General features: G+C 36.1%; 1 protein-coding gene across 5 annotated transcripts in view; it reads left to right on the forward strand.

The window, feature by feature from the left end:
• LOC119527103 (SSX family member 2 interacting protein) overlaps window positions 1–17,283 on the forward strand; it is a 53,605-nt gene that overhangs the window by 19,615 nt on the left and 16,707 nt on the right. For 4 of the 5 annotated variants that reach the window (XM_037826757.1, XM_037826760.1, XM_037826758.1 and 1 more), the window contains exons 2-8: window positions 1,762–1,893; window positions 2,483–2,652; window positions 3,069–3,281; window positions 6,895–7,005; window positions 8,636–8,771; window positions 15,602–15,677; window positions 15,759–15,936. In XM_037826757.1, the coding sequence (XP_037682685.1) occupies window positions 1,851–1,893; window positions 2,483–2,652; window positions 3,069–3,281; window positions 6,895–7,005; window positions 8,636–8,771; window positions 15,602–15,677; window positions 15,759–15,936 (927 nt within the window). In that variant the 5' untranslated portion in view covers window positions 1,762–1,850. The remainder of the gene's footprint in view (window positions 1–1,761; window positions 1,894–2,482; window positions 2,653–3,068; window positions 3,282–6,894; window positions 7,006–8,635; window positions 8,772–15,601; window positions 15,678–15,758; window positions 15,937–17,283) is intronic. The other variant, XM_037826761.1, reaches the window with a different exon arrangement.

A 17,283-nucleotide genomic window follows, 5' to 3' on the forward strand; every position in this document is an offset into this window, starting at 1 on the left:
AACTAGCCTAACTCATCTAAATACCTCCTACTGCAGCACTCTCTCATGTTTAGTTTTAGTTTCTTTTTAGCTTTTATAACTCTCTTGAGTATTGTCATGTTGATTTATTCATATGTTTTTTTATTAGCTATTTCTACCCTCTACCAGAATATGAGCTACTTGATGTAGGGCCTCCCCTGTACCTAGAAAAGTGCACCTGGTACATAATAGGAGTTCAAGTAAATATTTATTAAATGAATGAAAATTTTCATCTAACTTTAACATTATTTTATGAATATTTTCCCATAATCTTAAATATTGCAGAACCGGGGTTATGAACTCTTGATCCACACAGTCCAGGTATGGCCTGATGACACATTTTGTTTGGCTTATATGGTGCCATAATTGTTGTTTGTGGTACTACTTATATACAATCAAGGGCATAGATCTTAAGTGTATGATGTGATGAATTGTACTCATTTGTATACCTGTGTAACCACCTATCAGATCAAGATGTGGAATGTTTCTTGCACACCAGAAGGCTCTTCTATATTCCCCTCCTGTTCACTCTTCCCTCCCACAGTGACTGGCATAGTGTTAAAAAATTGTTTTAAATTAGCTTCTAACATTTGAAACTTTGGAGACTTACCATAAAAATCCAGGATTTTAGCATCTCTTTAAAAATACAAACATCTGGCAACACAGGACCTGCTTTTTCTTTTGACTGCAATTTATTTTAGCTGAGAAGCAGCTGTCCCATGTGTTAGCATGTGTTCTCAACTTGCCTACAGTCTCCCCTCCTCCTCCAATTGCCACTTATAATTTCATTTGTTTTCTTATGATGGAAGAATACTTCTGTCTCCATTATCTCTATAAAAAAAAAATGGAAACATGAATCATAAACCAAAAAGGTTATATGTTTCTTATACTTAGTCCCCTTCATTCCTTTGTGTTTTTGGCCTTTATAGATACTTGTTAGCTACCCTAATTTTACACAGTTGTATTTAAAGGTTACACAGTGTTCTATTGTATAGCTATGTTATCATTTATTAAACAGTCCCGTACTGTGGAACATTAAAGTATTTCCACTTTTTTTGATATTACAAAGAACAACTTGTAGATGAATCAATGAACATATTATTTTATTAGATTAAAATTTTAGAAGTGGAATTTCTGGATCAAAATTATTTTTATTTTTAAGACTTTTGATATATATATATATATTGCCAAATTGCTGGTAGTAGTATAAATTGATGTAATCTTTATGAAGGGCAGTATATGGGAGTGTTAATTTCCCTATATCTTTGCCAACATTGGAAATTGTAATTAGAAAGAAAAGTTCTGCTAATATGATTAGTAAACACAAACAAAAAACGGGAATGCTGGTCAAAATAAGGTTTTTTATCATGTCATCTACATAAATAAGAATTGTACTTTATTTTAAAATAAAATAAAAAATAAAAATAAAAAAATATTTAAAATAAATATAGAAATATTTATTGCTTGGTACAATGCTGTACCTTATGAGTCAAATCATATATCTTGCATGTGTAGTAATGTTAATACTTGCAGTAAAACTTGGAAAGCCTTTAACCTTGATGCTATCCTTGCCTAAATGTATATTATTTTTGAGTGCTATGATGTCTCTATTTCTATGCATGGGAGTAATATTGCAAAATCCTGTTTTGAGGCGCATACGATTAACTCTTACACATTGGTTTTATGTTTGCTTTCATATTTTAATTACATTAGATGCTGTTTTTCTATGATTTGCTTTTTAAGGAGATGCCTACTTAGAAGAGTGACAGCAGATGGACTAAATGCTTCACTGCTGAACTAGTTCCTCAGGTATCCTGGCTCTGGTGATTGCTATGGGAGATTGGATGACTGTTACAGATCCAGGTCTGTCTTCAGGTAATTCAGATTAAACTGGAAACAAAGTGCAATAATTATGAAGATGAACTTTTAAAATAAATTATAAAATAGTTACTACAAATATTGAAGATGTGGCTAGAAAGAGAGACAAATAAATGTAAAATATATAATTTTGAACTTCAGTAAAATTATCAGGGAGAGCTAAGACTTGTGCCATGATTACTTGGGTTAAATACTTTGGATAGATAATAGGTTACTTGGTTGTAACATTTGAGGGAATTTTTATACATTTGAAATGTATTATTCAGTAGCTATGTAATGCATTTCTCTGACTTCTGACCTATTCTTTTCATCACATAAACTTTGAGTGGTATAGAGAAGTATTTGTTTCTTATTTTTTTAAACCTAAAAGTACTGTTGGGAAGAAAGTTAAGATAATATATTGTAACTTAACATGCCTACTAATACCTCTTCATAATTTCTTTTTGGAAAACGTATTTTTTTCATATACAAAATAGCTTTAATCCTTACTTAAAAATATATGTAAAATTCAGAATCTTTGGTAATGGAAATTGTTAGCTTTGCGTATATTTTAATAAACTTATATAAATGCCTTGTATTCTTTCAGAAAGCAAAAATATCTCTCAAAATACCTCAGAAACAAAGATGTCTCCATCAAGCTTATACTCACAGCAAGTGCTATGTTCTTCAATACCTTTATCAAAAAATGTGCACAGTTTTTTCAGTGCCTTCTGCACAGAAGAGAATATTGAGCAGAGTATTTCATATCTTGATCAGGTAACATGTTTTTGTAAGTAACAACAGCATAAATCCTGTTATATAATAGAACAAATTTTTATGAGAAAAACATTTGCCAAGCTAGCCCGGGTCTTATAACATACTGAATTTACAGAAAATCTTTGTGGCCCTCTAGTCTATATACAAGAGTCTCTTATCTGGAGATGCAGTTTGGCTTTTCCATTACCCCAGGGCTCCTTCACTGAGAGTTCAACCCTCATTTCAGTGATGCAGAAACCTAAGTGCCTTCTCCAGATCATTTAGGTTATTACAGAGCAGAGGCTAAAAGAGCCCAGTTCTCTTAATTCTTTGTCCTTTGGGGTATATGCTATTAACTATCTCAGGTGTTTCTTTATTTTGTTTCTTTACTAAGTTGTTTGATAACCAACTTTGAGAAAAACATTTTCCCCAACCAGGAATTGACTACTTTCGGTTTTCCTTCACTATATGAAGAATCCAAAGGTAAAGAGGCAAAGAGAGAATTAAATATAGTTGCTGTTTTAAACTGTATGAATGAACTACTTGTACTTCAGCGGAAGAACCTTCTAGCTCAGGAAAATGTGGAAACACAGAATCTGAAACTGGGAAGTGATATGGACCATCTACAGAACTGCTACACAAAACTTAAGGTAGACATTGCCTATCCGTCTGCATTTGAATGCCATTATGATGTAATTCATTACTGTAAATGCTTAATTTAAAACAGTCTTATTGTTAGAGGCTGCCTAAAGCTCAGCAGTGAAAGCAGGCCAACAAAGTAAAGTCATCAGATAACTTCCAACTTTTAGAAGTCCCTGGGGCTCCAGAGAAGACCATGGCCTGAGAAAGCTATAGTAAACTTGCTCGCTTTTCTGAACAAAGGAAATATTTTTCACAGGAGCATTAGCCTGTGAAAACATTAAAATATTTTCTTTTTCTTCCTTTTCTTCAATTTCTTTTATGTTTTCTTTTTTTCTTACTTATTTTGAGAAGGAGCGGGAAGGCCTTCAAAATCATGGTATAGTATGGAATTATATTATTATTTATATTATTAAGGATGTAATACATTTAATACTAGAATCCAAGCCAAATCTTTTTCTAAATATACTATTCTATATGAGGTTTCCTTACTTTGAAAATAAAAGCCCTTGAATTTTTGTACTCTCAGAAGATCAGCTTCTTTTTAGTTTTTTCACCTGTTAGTTCATGCCTTCCACTTTTTCCTGATTTTCCTCCCTCTATGCCCTCTCCTCACCTCACCCCCCCCTCAAGAACAGACAAGAAAAAACGACACAAGACAAAAAACAGAATTTTGAATCTCTGAGCTATATAAGAGTATAATAAAATCTATATATGTAATATTTGAAAGTCGCCTAGTAGGGAGCATGCTATATGTGAATACCGGGAACATTTGGAGATTGATTTAGAGAAGCCTCTTAGCTCCTTAACTGTAGCCTCCCCTTTCAGCCTGTCACTGGCTAATGCTATCATATGTTGTTTTCTTAGCTCATATACAATGATAGCATTATGTTTTTATCTTTAATGATGTTTTCAGGTTCTTGCACATTCTACATGTGTAAGGGATAAAGATCATCCAACAGGGTATCCTGGCAGGCTGGGGAACTGTAGTGGGCTGAGAGGGATAAATGGTACCCTCAGGGCTTTTAAAAAGGTTATGCATTATGGATACTATTTGTGTTGGTTTCCTAGCTGCTAAAACAAATACCATACAGTGGGTTGGCTTAGTAACAGGGATTTATTGGCTCACTGTTTTAAAGGCTAGAAGGCTTGCTTTCTCCTGGGTCAGTGTTTTCAGGCTGACCAGCAATCTTTGGGGTCCCTTGGCTTTTCTGTCACATGGTAATACAACATGACCACGTCTTCTTTCTCTTCTGGGTTCCATTGACTTCCAACTTCTGGCTACTCCTCATGGCTTCTTTTTCTGTGTCCAGTGCCCTTTGCTTATGAGGACTTCAGCCATCTTGGATTAGGGCCCACTCTCATTCAGTTTGGGCACACCTTAACTAATAACATCTTCAAAAGTACTGTTTACAAATAGGTCCATTCTCACAGGACCAGGGATTGGGACCTGAATATGCCTTTTGTGGGGGACATGATTCAGTCCCCAGTGTAATTGTCTTCTAGATTAGAGAGAACTGTGGAAAGTGATTGGGTTGGCCTATAGTTGTAAACCCCTGGAGGGCAATAATTCTGCTTTTAAAACTTTTTCTATCCTGGGCACCCTTGGCTAAATATTTTGTAAGTTGTTAGTGAATTATTATATAATGATGCTGGTGATTGGGGCTATTGAGCCTTTTCTGTAGGGAGCGGTCATTTATTACAGTTACCCAGAGCATAGAGTGTTTTCCAGAATATCCTCTAATTGGGATTTGACCTAGGCCAGAATCAGGTGTTTTGGATCAACTGTGGACAAAAATGTGTCATCAGTGGGAAAAGTTGCCAATCTCACCCTCAAAGAGTTTCTAGATCTAGCATCTGATCCGTTTGATTTGTTGAGCAAAATTTATTAAGTATTTATGTGCTAGGTACTGGTTTTCAAAGATGAATAAAACTGAGTCTCTGCTCTCAAGGAAATTGCAATCCAGTCAAGGGAAACACATTGAACTGTAATCATTTGCTTCATTAATTGTTCTTGGTGTATGTGGTCGAGGGAGTCTTCACAGAAGAGGTAACACTTGACCTGAGACTTGAAGAATGAATAGAAATTTGCTAGTGTTTGGAAAGGACGTTCTTGGCAGAGTGGAGGGTAAATATAACCTGCAAAAGGCATGATGGCATGAGAAAGTATTACATTTTTAAGGAACAGCAAATAGTTCTCTAGGGGCTAGAGTGTGCAATGTGTGATGAAGAGTGTTGAGAAGTGAGGCCGGAGCTAGGCTCCCGATGATATGAAAAGATATGGAATGGGGAGGCACTGAGGGATTGTATATAGGAGGAAGACATTTTAAAAATATCTTTCTGGCAAGAGGGTGGAGAAATAAAGGGGGAGGTGAAGATTTGTATTTGGGATGGAGGTTGGGGTCAGAAAGCCTGGCAACAAGGACATCAGTTAGCAGGCCTTTGCAGTCATCCATACTGGAGAGGTTTTGGGCTTTAAACTAAGGTTTAGTGCCAGTGGGGATAGTAAATAAGAGTGAGATATGAAGTAACCTTAGGAGGTAGAATAAGTAGGATTTTATAACAAATTAAATTTGGGAAATAAGAAGGAGTCATAAATTGATGATATCTCTGTTTTGAGCTACTGAAGATGTGGTATATAATTCATTCAGATAAGAAATGTAGGAGAGGTTTAGACTTGCAAGGATAATGATGAGTTTAGAAACTGTTGGTAATCACTGAGTAAATAAATCTCAGATTTGACATATATGGGACATATCAACTGGCCCAGTGCCCTTTACTTCAGCCATACCAAAAGGTTTGGCATGATAGGAAGTTTACAACTCTCCAAAGCAGAGGGTGCCAAAAATTCTGACAAATTTAGGGTTGCCAAGTTATACTCCTAAATTTTCTGTATTTTCTTGAGAGCCATTGTTACAGAGATGGTGCAAGTTGTTATGATCAGTTATCACATAACTTGAGTGACTTTGATATTATAAAGGGACATATATTTAAAAACTACTCCAGATGAGTACCTACCCTCATACAGAGCTTGGTACAGTTTCTCAGGAAATACATGAAGTGAATTGAAAGTGGCCATCTTATCCCATACTAATTCCAGGAATGCTACCATTCCTTTTTGGGAAACATCTCAGAGTTTACTGCCTGCAAGGGAGAGTTGAGCTGTAGTCCCACCTTTTTTCACCTGAGGTATTGTCATTTTGCTTGGTCACCTGTCTTCTTTAGAATTAACTGTGAGTCTTTAAGTCTTTCTCAAAGCTAAATCCACTCTCAAAGGATGATGATATTGCTACATCTGAAGAGAGAGTCAAAGGAATGTGCTGTAGAGGCAGTGTTAAAAAGAAATTTTTAAAATGTTCGATGACAGGATCATTGGAATAAGAGAAGAGCCTGCCAAAGGAACCACTTTGAAGGGGTGGGGGGTGGAGGCACAAAGCTCTTTAGTATATATATAAAATTTGTTTTATAATAATTGCTTTAAATAAACATTTTTGCATACAACTAAACTTCTTTAGAACATAAACACTAGCTGGTATGTGTAACTTCTTTTTACTGATCTTTTAAGAATTCTATTGCTCTGAATCCTATGCTTATTTCAATCAAGATTGCATATAACTATTTTAGGAACAGTTGGAAACCTCCAGGAGAGAAATGATCGGGCTTCAGGAAAGAGACAGACAGTTACAGTGCAAGAACAGAAATTTGCTTCAGCTACTTAAAAATGAGAAGGATGAGGTGAGTTGTCTGTTATTGTAGATCAAATGAATTTTTTTTTTTTTTTTTTGGTAATCTGAGGTGGCCATAAGAGCTACTTTACAAGTAACTTGTACAAGAAGGAACAAATTATTCATCTTCTGTCAAATTGGTTTGGTGGACCCCTGTGTACAGTATTGTATCATGTTTAACAGAGAGGTCAGAAACTCACGCCGCCCCTACCCACCATCCCAAGTTGGTCCATTCAGCTTAGTATACTAGATCATAGCTTTTAACAACCAGTGTACTATACCGTCCATCCTGGACTCAAATTCACTCTTTCTTTTTCTTGGTCACACAGGTGCTTTAAATGCAGATCTTTTATTCTCTGCCATAAATGTACTTAATATCTGACATGCCCTTTGCATTATCTTACATATTGACATTTTTCTTCTAAACAAGCAATTACTTGACTGAATGGGCTGGGAGATTATGGTGGTTTTGTTTTGTTTGTTTTTAAAGCAATTTACATTAAAAATCTCATTTGAGGTGAAAGATGTCGAAATTCTAATCTGATTTCTGCTTTAGTGGTTACTTAGTATTGGATCTGTAAAGTTAATGCAATAAATAGCATTGTTTTTTAATTTATATACTAATAAACTGTCTCGTTTTTATTGTACCACAATATGATTCCTGACTGTATGATAACTGTAAAAATGTAATACATATTTTCAGTGTTGCATATGTTGCTTTAAATATATATAGTTAAAGGCTTTTAGGGGAGCATATTGCTTTAAAGGCCCTTGTAGTAATTTAGACAGATTTGTTTTACCATATTTGGACTGATTATTATTATATTTAGTATGCGGGTAATTAAGTATCTTAACTAAACCAACAACATTGCTTATACATTTCCTTGAGTTATTTCATAGAAAATTTTGGCTCATTCTGTTATACTTAAATGGTTTGAATACACTTCTTCTTTAGTAGGGCTTAAGTTAATCATGTGACTTTGGCAGGGATTGAGAATGTCTATGGAGAATAGAACCTACTTCCTATCAAGAACAGCTTGAGAAGCGGTCACAGATATAAACATTGAACAATAGTGCCTGGCTTGTAGTAGGCACTCAGCAAATGTTTGAATTGGATTCTCTCTGCTGTTTAGGCTTAGTCTAGTTTGAAACCTGTGGTTTTGATCATATTAAAAATGAGCCTGTTGATCTGCTTTCATGTGCCACTGCCTAATTCACCTTGTCACAGATTCATAAGAAATAGTGATTACAAGGCAGTAATATAAGTAAGTCACTAAAAATGGTCAGATGAATTCTATTTGTTTCATATGATGCTTTAATCACTTTAATTCTTCTGTAAGAGTTTCTAGTTTCTAAATTATCAGAGCTTATATGTAGGGCAAAGGGTGTAAAGATAATTTAGAAAGTTAGCATCTCTGGAAATTTCAAAATTAAGAAAATGAAAACTACATGATTCATTTAATGATTTTTTTTATTTCACGTGACTTCCAGTGCTTATGGAAAAAGAAGATTCCTAGCATTTTTTAAACTATTATACGAAGAAGTAGATACTAGGGCTTCCTTTCTCTTTTTAATTTGTCAATTTTAATTGGATTTATGAATCCTAAAGGGACTCATTTGATAGAAAATGCTTTTTTCAGGTACAGAAATTACAAAATATCATTGCAAGCCGAGCTACTCAATATAATCATGATATGAAGAGAAAAGAACGTGAGTATAATAAACTAAAGGAACGTCTACATCAACTTGTTATGAACAAGAAAGATAAAAAAATAGGTAAGGAGCAGCTGGCTACAATACAGCTAAGGGGATAAATAAGCTAATGTTATGCTAAGAGATATGAAAGGACTGAACACAGTAACTCACAAAGTGTCATTTACATGCTTTATACGACTGATTTTAGATGGTGTATATCCATATAAGCTAGAAATTGAGACAACTAACTACTGAAAAATAAGTATTTTTGCTGTGTGTTCTAGTTTGCTAATGCTGCTGGGATGTAAAATACCACAGATGGATTGGCTTTTATAATTGGTTACAGAATTACAGTCTTTTTTTTTTTTTTTTTACATGATATCATTTTTTTTTTTTCCATTTTTATTGAGATTGTTCAGATACCATACAATTATCCAAAGATCCAAAGTGTACAATCACTTGCCCCTGGGTACCCTCATACAGCTGTGCATCCATCACACTTAATTTTTGTTCAATTTTTAGAAACTTTTCATTACTCCAGACAAGAAATAAAGTGAAAGATGAAAAAAGAAAAAAAGAAAAGGAAACTCTAAATCTCCCCTATCCCTAACCAACCCCCCTCAATTGTTGACTCCTAGTATTGATATAGTACATTTGTTACTGTTTATGAAAAAATGTTGAAATACTACTAACTGTAGTATATAGTTTGTAATAGGTATATAGTTCTTCCCTATATGCCCCTCTATTATTAACTTCTAATTGTATTGTCATACATTTGTTCTGGTTCATGAAGTGATTTCTAGTATTTGTACAGTTGATCATGGACATTGCCCACCATAGGATTCAGTTTTATACATTTCCATCTTTTGACCTCCAGCTTTCCTTCTGGTGACATATATGACTCTGAGCTTCCCCTTTCCACCTCATTCACACACCATTCAGCGCTGTTAGTTATTCTCACATCTTGCTACCAACACCCCTGTTCATTTCCAGACATTTGAGTTCATCCTAATTGAACATTCTGCTCATACTAAGCAAGAGCATCTGCATTTCTTCCACAAGGCAGGAGGGAGAGTCAAAGAAGGTAGAGAGGCAAAAGAAAGAGGAAACAAAAAAAATGACAGCTAGGAAGCAGCAAAAGGAAAAATAACCTTAAATCAAAGCAGAATAAAGAATCAGACAATACCACCAATGTCAAGTGTCTAACATGCCTCCCCTATCCCCCCCTCTTATCCGCATTCACCTTGGTATATCACCTTTGTTACATTAAAGGAAGCATAATACAATGATTCTATTAGTTACAGTCTCTAGTTTATGCTGATTGCATCCCTCCCCCAATGCCTCCCCATTTTTAACACCTTGCAAGGTTGACATTTGCTTGTTCTCCCTCGTAAAAGAACAAATTTGTACATTTTATCACAATTGTTGAATACTCTAGATTTCACCAAGTTACACAGTCCCAGTCGTTATCTTTCCTCCTTTCTTGTGGTGTCTTACATGCTCCCCATCTTCCTCTCTCAACCATATTCATAGTTACCTTTGTTCAGTGTACTTACATTGTTGTGCTACCATCTCCCAAAATTGTGTTCCAAACCACACACTCCTGTCTTCTATCACCCTGTAGTGCTCCCTTTAGTATTTCCTGTAGGGCAGGTGTCTTGTTCACAAAGTCTCTCATTGCCTGTTTGCCAGAAAATATTTTGAGCTCTCCCTCATATTTGAAGGACAGCTTTGCTGGATACAGGATTCTTGGTTGGTGGTTTTTCTCTTTCAGTATCTTAAATATATCACACCACTTCCTTCTTGCCTCCATGGTTTCTGCTGGGAGATCCATACATAGTCTTATTAAGCTTCCTTTGTATGTAATGGATTGCTTTTCTCTTGCTGCTTTCAGGATTCTCTCTTTGTCTTTGACATTTGATAATCTGATTATTAAGTGTCTTGGCGTAGGCCTCTTCATATCTCTTCTGTTTGGAGTACGCTGCGCTTCTTGGATCTGTAATTTTATGTCTTTCATAAGAGATGGGAAATTTTCATTAATTATTTCCTCTATTATTGCTTCTGCCCCCTTTCCCTTCTCCTTCTGGGACACCAATGATACGTACATTATTGTACTTTGTTTCATCCTTAAGTTCCCAGAGACGTTGCTCATATTTTTTCATTCTTTTCTCCATCTGCTCCTTTGCGTGTAGGCTTTCAGGTGTTTTGTTCTCCAGTTCCTGAGTGTTTTCTTCTGCCTCTTGAGATCTGCTGTTGTATGTTTCCATTGTGTCTTTCATCTCTTGTGTTGTGCCTTTCATTTCCATAGATTCTACTAGTTGTTTTTTTGAACTTTTGATTTCTGCCGTATACATGCCCAGTGCTTCCTTTACAGCCTCTATCTCTTTTGCAATATCTTCTCTAAACTTTTTGAATTGATTTAGCTTTAGTTGTTTAAATTCCTGTATCTCAGTTGAAGTGTACATTTGTTCCTTTGACTGGGCCATAACTTTGTTTTTCTTAGTGTAGGCTGTAATTTTCTGTTGTCTAGGCATGGTTTCCTTGGTTATCCAAATAAGGTTTTCCCAGATCAGAGCAGGCTCAGGTCCCAGAGGGAAGAAATATTCAGTATCTGGTTTCCCTGCGGGTGTGTCTTAGAAAATTGCTCCACCCTTTGATGCCTTGGGTCACTGTGCTTTTCTGCCCAGCAGGTGACGCCTGTTAGCCTATAATTCTTGACTGGTGTGAGGAGGTATGGCCGTGTTCCCCCAGGCTCTGGGGTCTGGTACTGAATGGAAAGGGCCCCACCCCTTTCCTCCTAGAGAAGACAGACCCCTCAGGTGGAGGTCATTAGCATTTCAATGGTCTCGCTCTCTGCTTGTGGTGTCTCCACCCTTCCCAGAGTCACAGCCCTGGAAACTGAAAATGACTGGGGCTTTCTCCACTGAGCCAAAAAAGAAACAGATAGTCCCCTTCAGACCCAGTCCAAGGCAACCCTCCAGCTCTCCCAGGTCAGTCGTCACCCAAAGCCTCTGTCTGTTTTTTGGGGCTGCGTACCTGTAGTGAGCAGTTCACACTCGCTACTTAAAACCCCAGTTGGAGCTCAGCTGAGCTGTATTCGCTTGCTGGGAGAGAGCTTCTCTGTGGCACCAAGAGGTTTTGCAGCTCGGGCTATGGGGGAGGGGGTCTCCCGACCTGGTTCCGCAGGTTTTACTTACAGATTTTATGCTGTGTTCTCGGGCATTCCTCCCAATTCAGGTTGGTGTATGATGAATGGATGGTCTCGTTTGTCCCCCCGCGTTATTCTGGATTATTTACTAGTTGTTTCTGGTTTTTTGTAGTTGTTCCAGGGGGACTACTTAGCTTCCACTCCTCTCTATGCCGCCATCTTGCCCGAGTCCAGAGTTACAGTCTTAAGGCCATAAAGTGTCCAAGGTAATGCATCAATAGTCGGGTACCTTCACTGGAGGATGGCCAACAGTGTCCGGAAAACCTCTGTTAGCTGGGAAGGCATGTGGCTGGCATCTGCTCCAGAGTTCTGGTTTCAAAATGCCTTTATCTCAGGATATTCCCCACTAGGTTGCAGATCCTCAAAAAATGTCATTCTGAGGTGCTCTTGGGGCTTTTTTCCTCTCTTAGCTTCTCTGGAGCAAAAGTCTGCTTTCAGTGGCTGTCTTCAAACTGTCTCTCATCTGCAGCTACTCTCTTCTCAGCTCCTGTGCATTCTTCAAAGTGTCCCCTCTTGGCTGTAGCAAGCTTGCTCCTTCTGTCTGAGCTTATATAGTGCTCCAGTAATTTAATTCAGACCCACCCTGAATGGGTGGGCCAACACCTTCATGGAAATTATCCAATCAGAGTCATCACCCACAGTTGGGTGGGCCGCATCTCCATGGAAATACTCAAAGAATTACAGTCTAATCAACACTGATTAGACTGTAATTCTGCCCACACAAGATTGCATCAAAGATAATGGTGTTTTGGGGGACATAATACATTCAAACTGGCACACTATGCTTCATTAATTGCATATAAGGATTAAATTTCTCATTGCATATTATTTTTAATATGAAAGGTGTAGGATTAGTGCTTAGAGAAAAACCAAGCTAGAGGACAATTTAATCATCCATAGCAAGAACTCATTAAATTAATAGTAAAAATCAGGATCAGTTTCTGAACGTCACAGGAAGTATTACTTTAAGGTTAACCTCAGAAAATTGTTCAAACCAAATCATTGATGTCGATTTGTAAATATTGTAAGTATTCACAACTTTGTAAGTATAGCTGTGAATTTTTGAAGCAATTAGTTCAAAAGGATGGCCTGTAAAAGTTATGCTTATATGTGCACCTAAGTTATACTTCTAGAATTACCCTTTTATAAACTAATTTATAGGTATGTCATCCAAGTATGTACATAATTTCAAATAAATAGTGTAGATTATACAGTAGAGCTACATAAATAATTTTTGCTGGTCTGGTAAATACAGGAGGAAGAAGCCATGCATTTATTTATTGAAGAATGGTCTCCAGATGGATTGTAGGCTGTCCTCTAACTTACATTACACAGTGATACCACTAAATTGTCTTTCCTAAACTGAATGTGGACTTTTATATAACAGCTGATGAGCAGTCGTTTCAAGCCGACATATGGTGGACTCTGCCCACCACCAGCAAGCAGTTCAGTGTTGCCACATCACTGTCGTTCTGTATAGCAGAACTCTTGCATTTATTTGGATATTTTAATTTAAAAATTATTGAAAAATAATAAAAGTGAAATAATAAGCAATGAAAACAAAGTTGGAAAACTTTGGGGGTATCCTAAGGTAATAAATCTTAACCTTACTTGGACCTCATTGGTTTTTAAGATCATTCATAAAGGAAAGCAGGGTGAAACTTTGGAAATATAAAATATAACACCTAATTAAAGGAGTTGATGGAAGATTTAACTCTAGTAACGTTTTCCTTATAACGTGAGATTTCCTGGTCTAAACCCAACTCAAAGTGAGTTTCATAATGATTTTATCACCTGTAAAATGACAATACCCTGTGCATTCTTATCTTATTTCCTTCTCATGTCAACTGCTTCCATTTTCACCTGGGGCAGAAGAGACATTGCTACTGTCAGGGCCTTGATTCCTTTGATGATGGTGATGATAATGGCAGAGCTTAGCCCAATTTTTTTCTGTAAAGTGCCAAATAGTAAATGTTTTTTATTTTGTGGGGCCTACAGTCTCTGTCACAACTCCTCAACTCTGCCACTGTAGCTCAAAAGCAGCCATAGGCAATGTGTAAACAAAGGGACATGGCTGTGTTCCAGTAAAACTTTATTTACAAAATCAGGCAGCTGCGCACAGACCACAATTTGCCAACTCCTGATAATAATAAATTAATAGTGATGATAATAATGAAATGACTTTTTTCTTTAATGAATTTTTATTGAGATATATTTACACACCTTATAGTCCATCCAGAGTATACAGTCAGTGGCTTGCAGTGTCATCACGTATCTGTGCAGTCATCACTACAATCAAATTTTAGAACATTTTTGTTACTCCAGGAAGCAAAAAAAAAAAAAAAGAACACTCAAAACATCCTTTATCCCCCATCCCCCCGTCATTGATTCCTAGCATCACTGTGGTACGTTTGTTACTATTGATAAGAGAATATTAAGGTATTAGTATTAACTATAGTCCATAGTTTGTAGTAGTTGCATTTTCCCCATATACCACTCTGTTATTAATTCCTTGTAATGGTTTCATACATTTGTTCCAGTTCATAGAGGAAATTTTTTATGTGTGTACTGTTAATCACAGTCCTTGTCCACCACAAGATTTACTAAGTTATACATTTCCATGTTTTAACGTCTGGCTTTCCTTCTGTTGACACACATGACTCTAAACTTCTATCAACCACACTGACACACAGTTCAGCACTGTTAATTATACTCAGAATAATGTGCTACCATCACCTCTGTCCATTTCCACTCATTTAAATTCCACCTAGTTAAAAATTCTGCACATCTTAAGTAGCTGCTCCCCATTTTCTAGTCTCATTCTATCTCCTGGTAACTTATACTCTAGATTCTATGTCTATGAGTTTACATAGTATAGTTAGTTCATATTAGTTAAATCATACAATATTTGTCCTTTTGTGTCTGACTTATTACACTCAACGTAATGTCCTCAAGGTCCATGTTGTTGCTTCAGGACTTCATTTCTTCTTGCTGCTGAAAATATTCCATCTTATGTATATACCATGTTTTGTTTACTCATTCATCGGTTGATGTACACTTGGATTGTTTCCATCTTTTGGCAGTTGTGATAATGTTGCTATGAACGTCATTGTGCAAATGTCTGTTCTCATCCCTGCTTTTGGTTCTTCTTGAGGGTCTATTTCTGGACTCTCAATTCTATTTCATTGATCAGTGTTTATCTTTATGCCAGTACCATACTGTTTTGAACACTGGGACTTCATAATATGCTTTAAAGTGAGGAAGTGTGAGTCTGCCCACTTCATTCTTCTTTTTCAAGATGTTTTTGGCTATTCAAGGCCCCTTACCCTTCCACAATTTGCCAACTCCTGAGGATAATACAATTAATAGTGACAATAATAATAAAATAACTTTTATTTAGTACTTACTGTGTGCCAGGTGCTGCATTAAGTGCTTTGCATTCATTATTTCCTTTAATCTTCACAAGAACTCTCTGGTAGGTAATTTTGTTGTTCCCATTCTATTGATGAAACAGGCTTAACTTGCCAAGATCTTATTGCTTACAAATGATGAAATTAGAACTTGAAATCAGTTCTATTTGATCCCAAATCCTAATTTGTATACCAGGTTGACTTATGTTTCTAAAATGTAGAGTATATTAGAGTTTAAAAACTTAAATACGTATGGGAAGAATTGGTTTTGTTTTGTGTGTTTATGTTTGTAGCAATGGACGTTTTAAATTACGTGGGGAGAGCTGATGGGAAGAGAGGCTCATGGAGGACTGGTAAAACTGAAGCCAGGTAGAGTTGAATTTAAGTTAATAAATTTAACCAGACTTTTCTTTCTATGTTGCATTTTCATACTGTTGGTTTCTTTCTCAGGAATGAAGATGAAATGTATAAAGTTCTCTTGAATGATTATGAATATCGTCAGAAACAAATCCTACTGGAAAATGCTGAACTTAAGAAAGTTCTTCAGCAAATGAAAAAGGAAATGATTTCTCTTCTTTCTCCCCAAAAGCAGAGACCCAGAGAAAGAGCTGATGATGGCACAGGAGCTGTAAGTAGCTTTTCTCTCTCATAGTCTTCAAGTTGCTAACTAGTACAATTAAGACACTAGATAGCTATTCTCAGTGGGAATACTCTTAATATTTTGGACAGAACACTCTGCTGTGCTACTTCCAGTCATTATGACAACCAAAAAAAAAGGTCCCTGTATGTTTCCAGACATGTGCTGGCAAATGTTGGACATGATTTTCTGGGGACTTAATTGGTTGCAAGCTCTCTATTGATAAATACTTTGTAAACATTGTCTCATTTCATTGTAACAACTTGATGATTTAGATAATACAATTATCCCCATTTCATAGATGAGGAACAGTAGCCCAGTATCACACAGCTAGTTAATGACAGAGCTAGGATAGGAAACCAAGTCTATCAGAATTCATGCTCCTAACCATTGTGCCAAATAGCCTCTGAATAGTTCTATTATGCAACTGAAATGTAGGCTCCACTTTTCATACCATGCAAAACTTTTGTTAACTAGATTCAGTTAAAAAGTGTATCAAATGTGCCTTGTGTTCTAGTCCCTGGAAAAAAAAATCTAAAAATATTTTGACTTTTTCCCTCAGAAGAAGTTGTTATTGGGGGGAAACAGACATGTAGAGAAGTAATTATTGTGTATGATAAGTGTTATAATAAGGTGGTACAATGTGTTAAGCAAAACAATTACACAGGAGGACCCAAGGAAGAAATCACAGAGAAAGTGACATTTGAGCTGGTTCTTTAAAAAATAAGTAGATGTTTTTGAGGTAGGAAGCTTTCAGTACAGGTAAAAAAATATGTGCAGAGATCTGAAAAAAGTTGCAGTAGTAAATGGTGGAAAGTTCTTTCACTTAATTGCTTCACATATAAGTTTAAATTCTAAGTTAAAGTAAATTCACATTAGTGATTAAAATTTGAAAATAATGTTGATTGAAAGTGCTAATTGCCAACAACTCACTCAAGCTTGTTTCTTCCACTTATATTTCAGATTTTTTTATTTTGTGATATCACAATTCAGCCCAACAATAAGCCATCCAACCCACCGTCTTTTGTGTGTGTGTTTTGTTTTCTTTACATTTAAAAAAAAATATTATTTGAATGTTCTTTTAAACTTTTGAGGTGATTAACTGTTTTCCTCCCTACTACTCAGATATTGCATAGTATCCTGTATTATAATTTTTCACAATTCAAGTGTTTAAATTTGGAGAAACGATAATCTCTTAAATATATTTCTTGTTTTTAAAAGATTAATTTTCCCACTTTTCTTCTTAAAATTTAGGTAATTCATCCATCCCTTTCTTTTCAGGAAAGAAAGAGCATTATAAGTAAGAGGAATAAAATGTAACTTTGGAATGCCTAGGCA

This window comes from Choloepus didactylus, chromosome 2 (assembly GCF_015220235.1).
Source record: "Choloepus didactylus isolate mChoDid1 chromosome 2, mChoDid1.pri, whole genome shotgun sequence".
Lineage (NCBI taxonomy): Eukaryota > Metazoa > Chordata > Mammalia > Pilosa > Megalonychidae > Choloepus > Choloepus didactylus.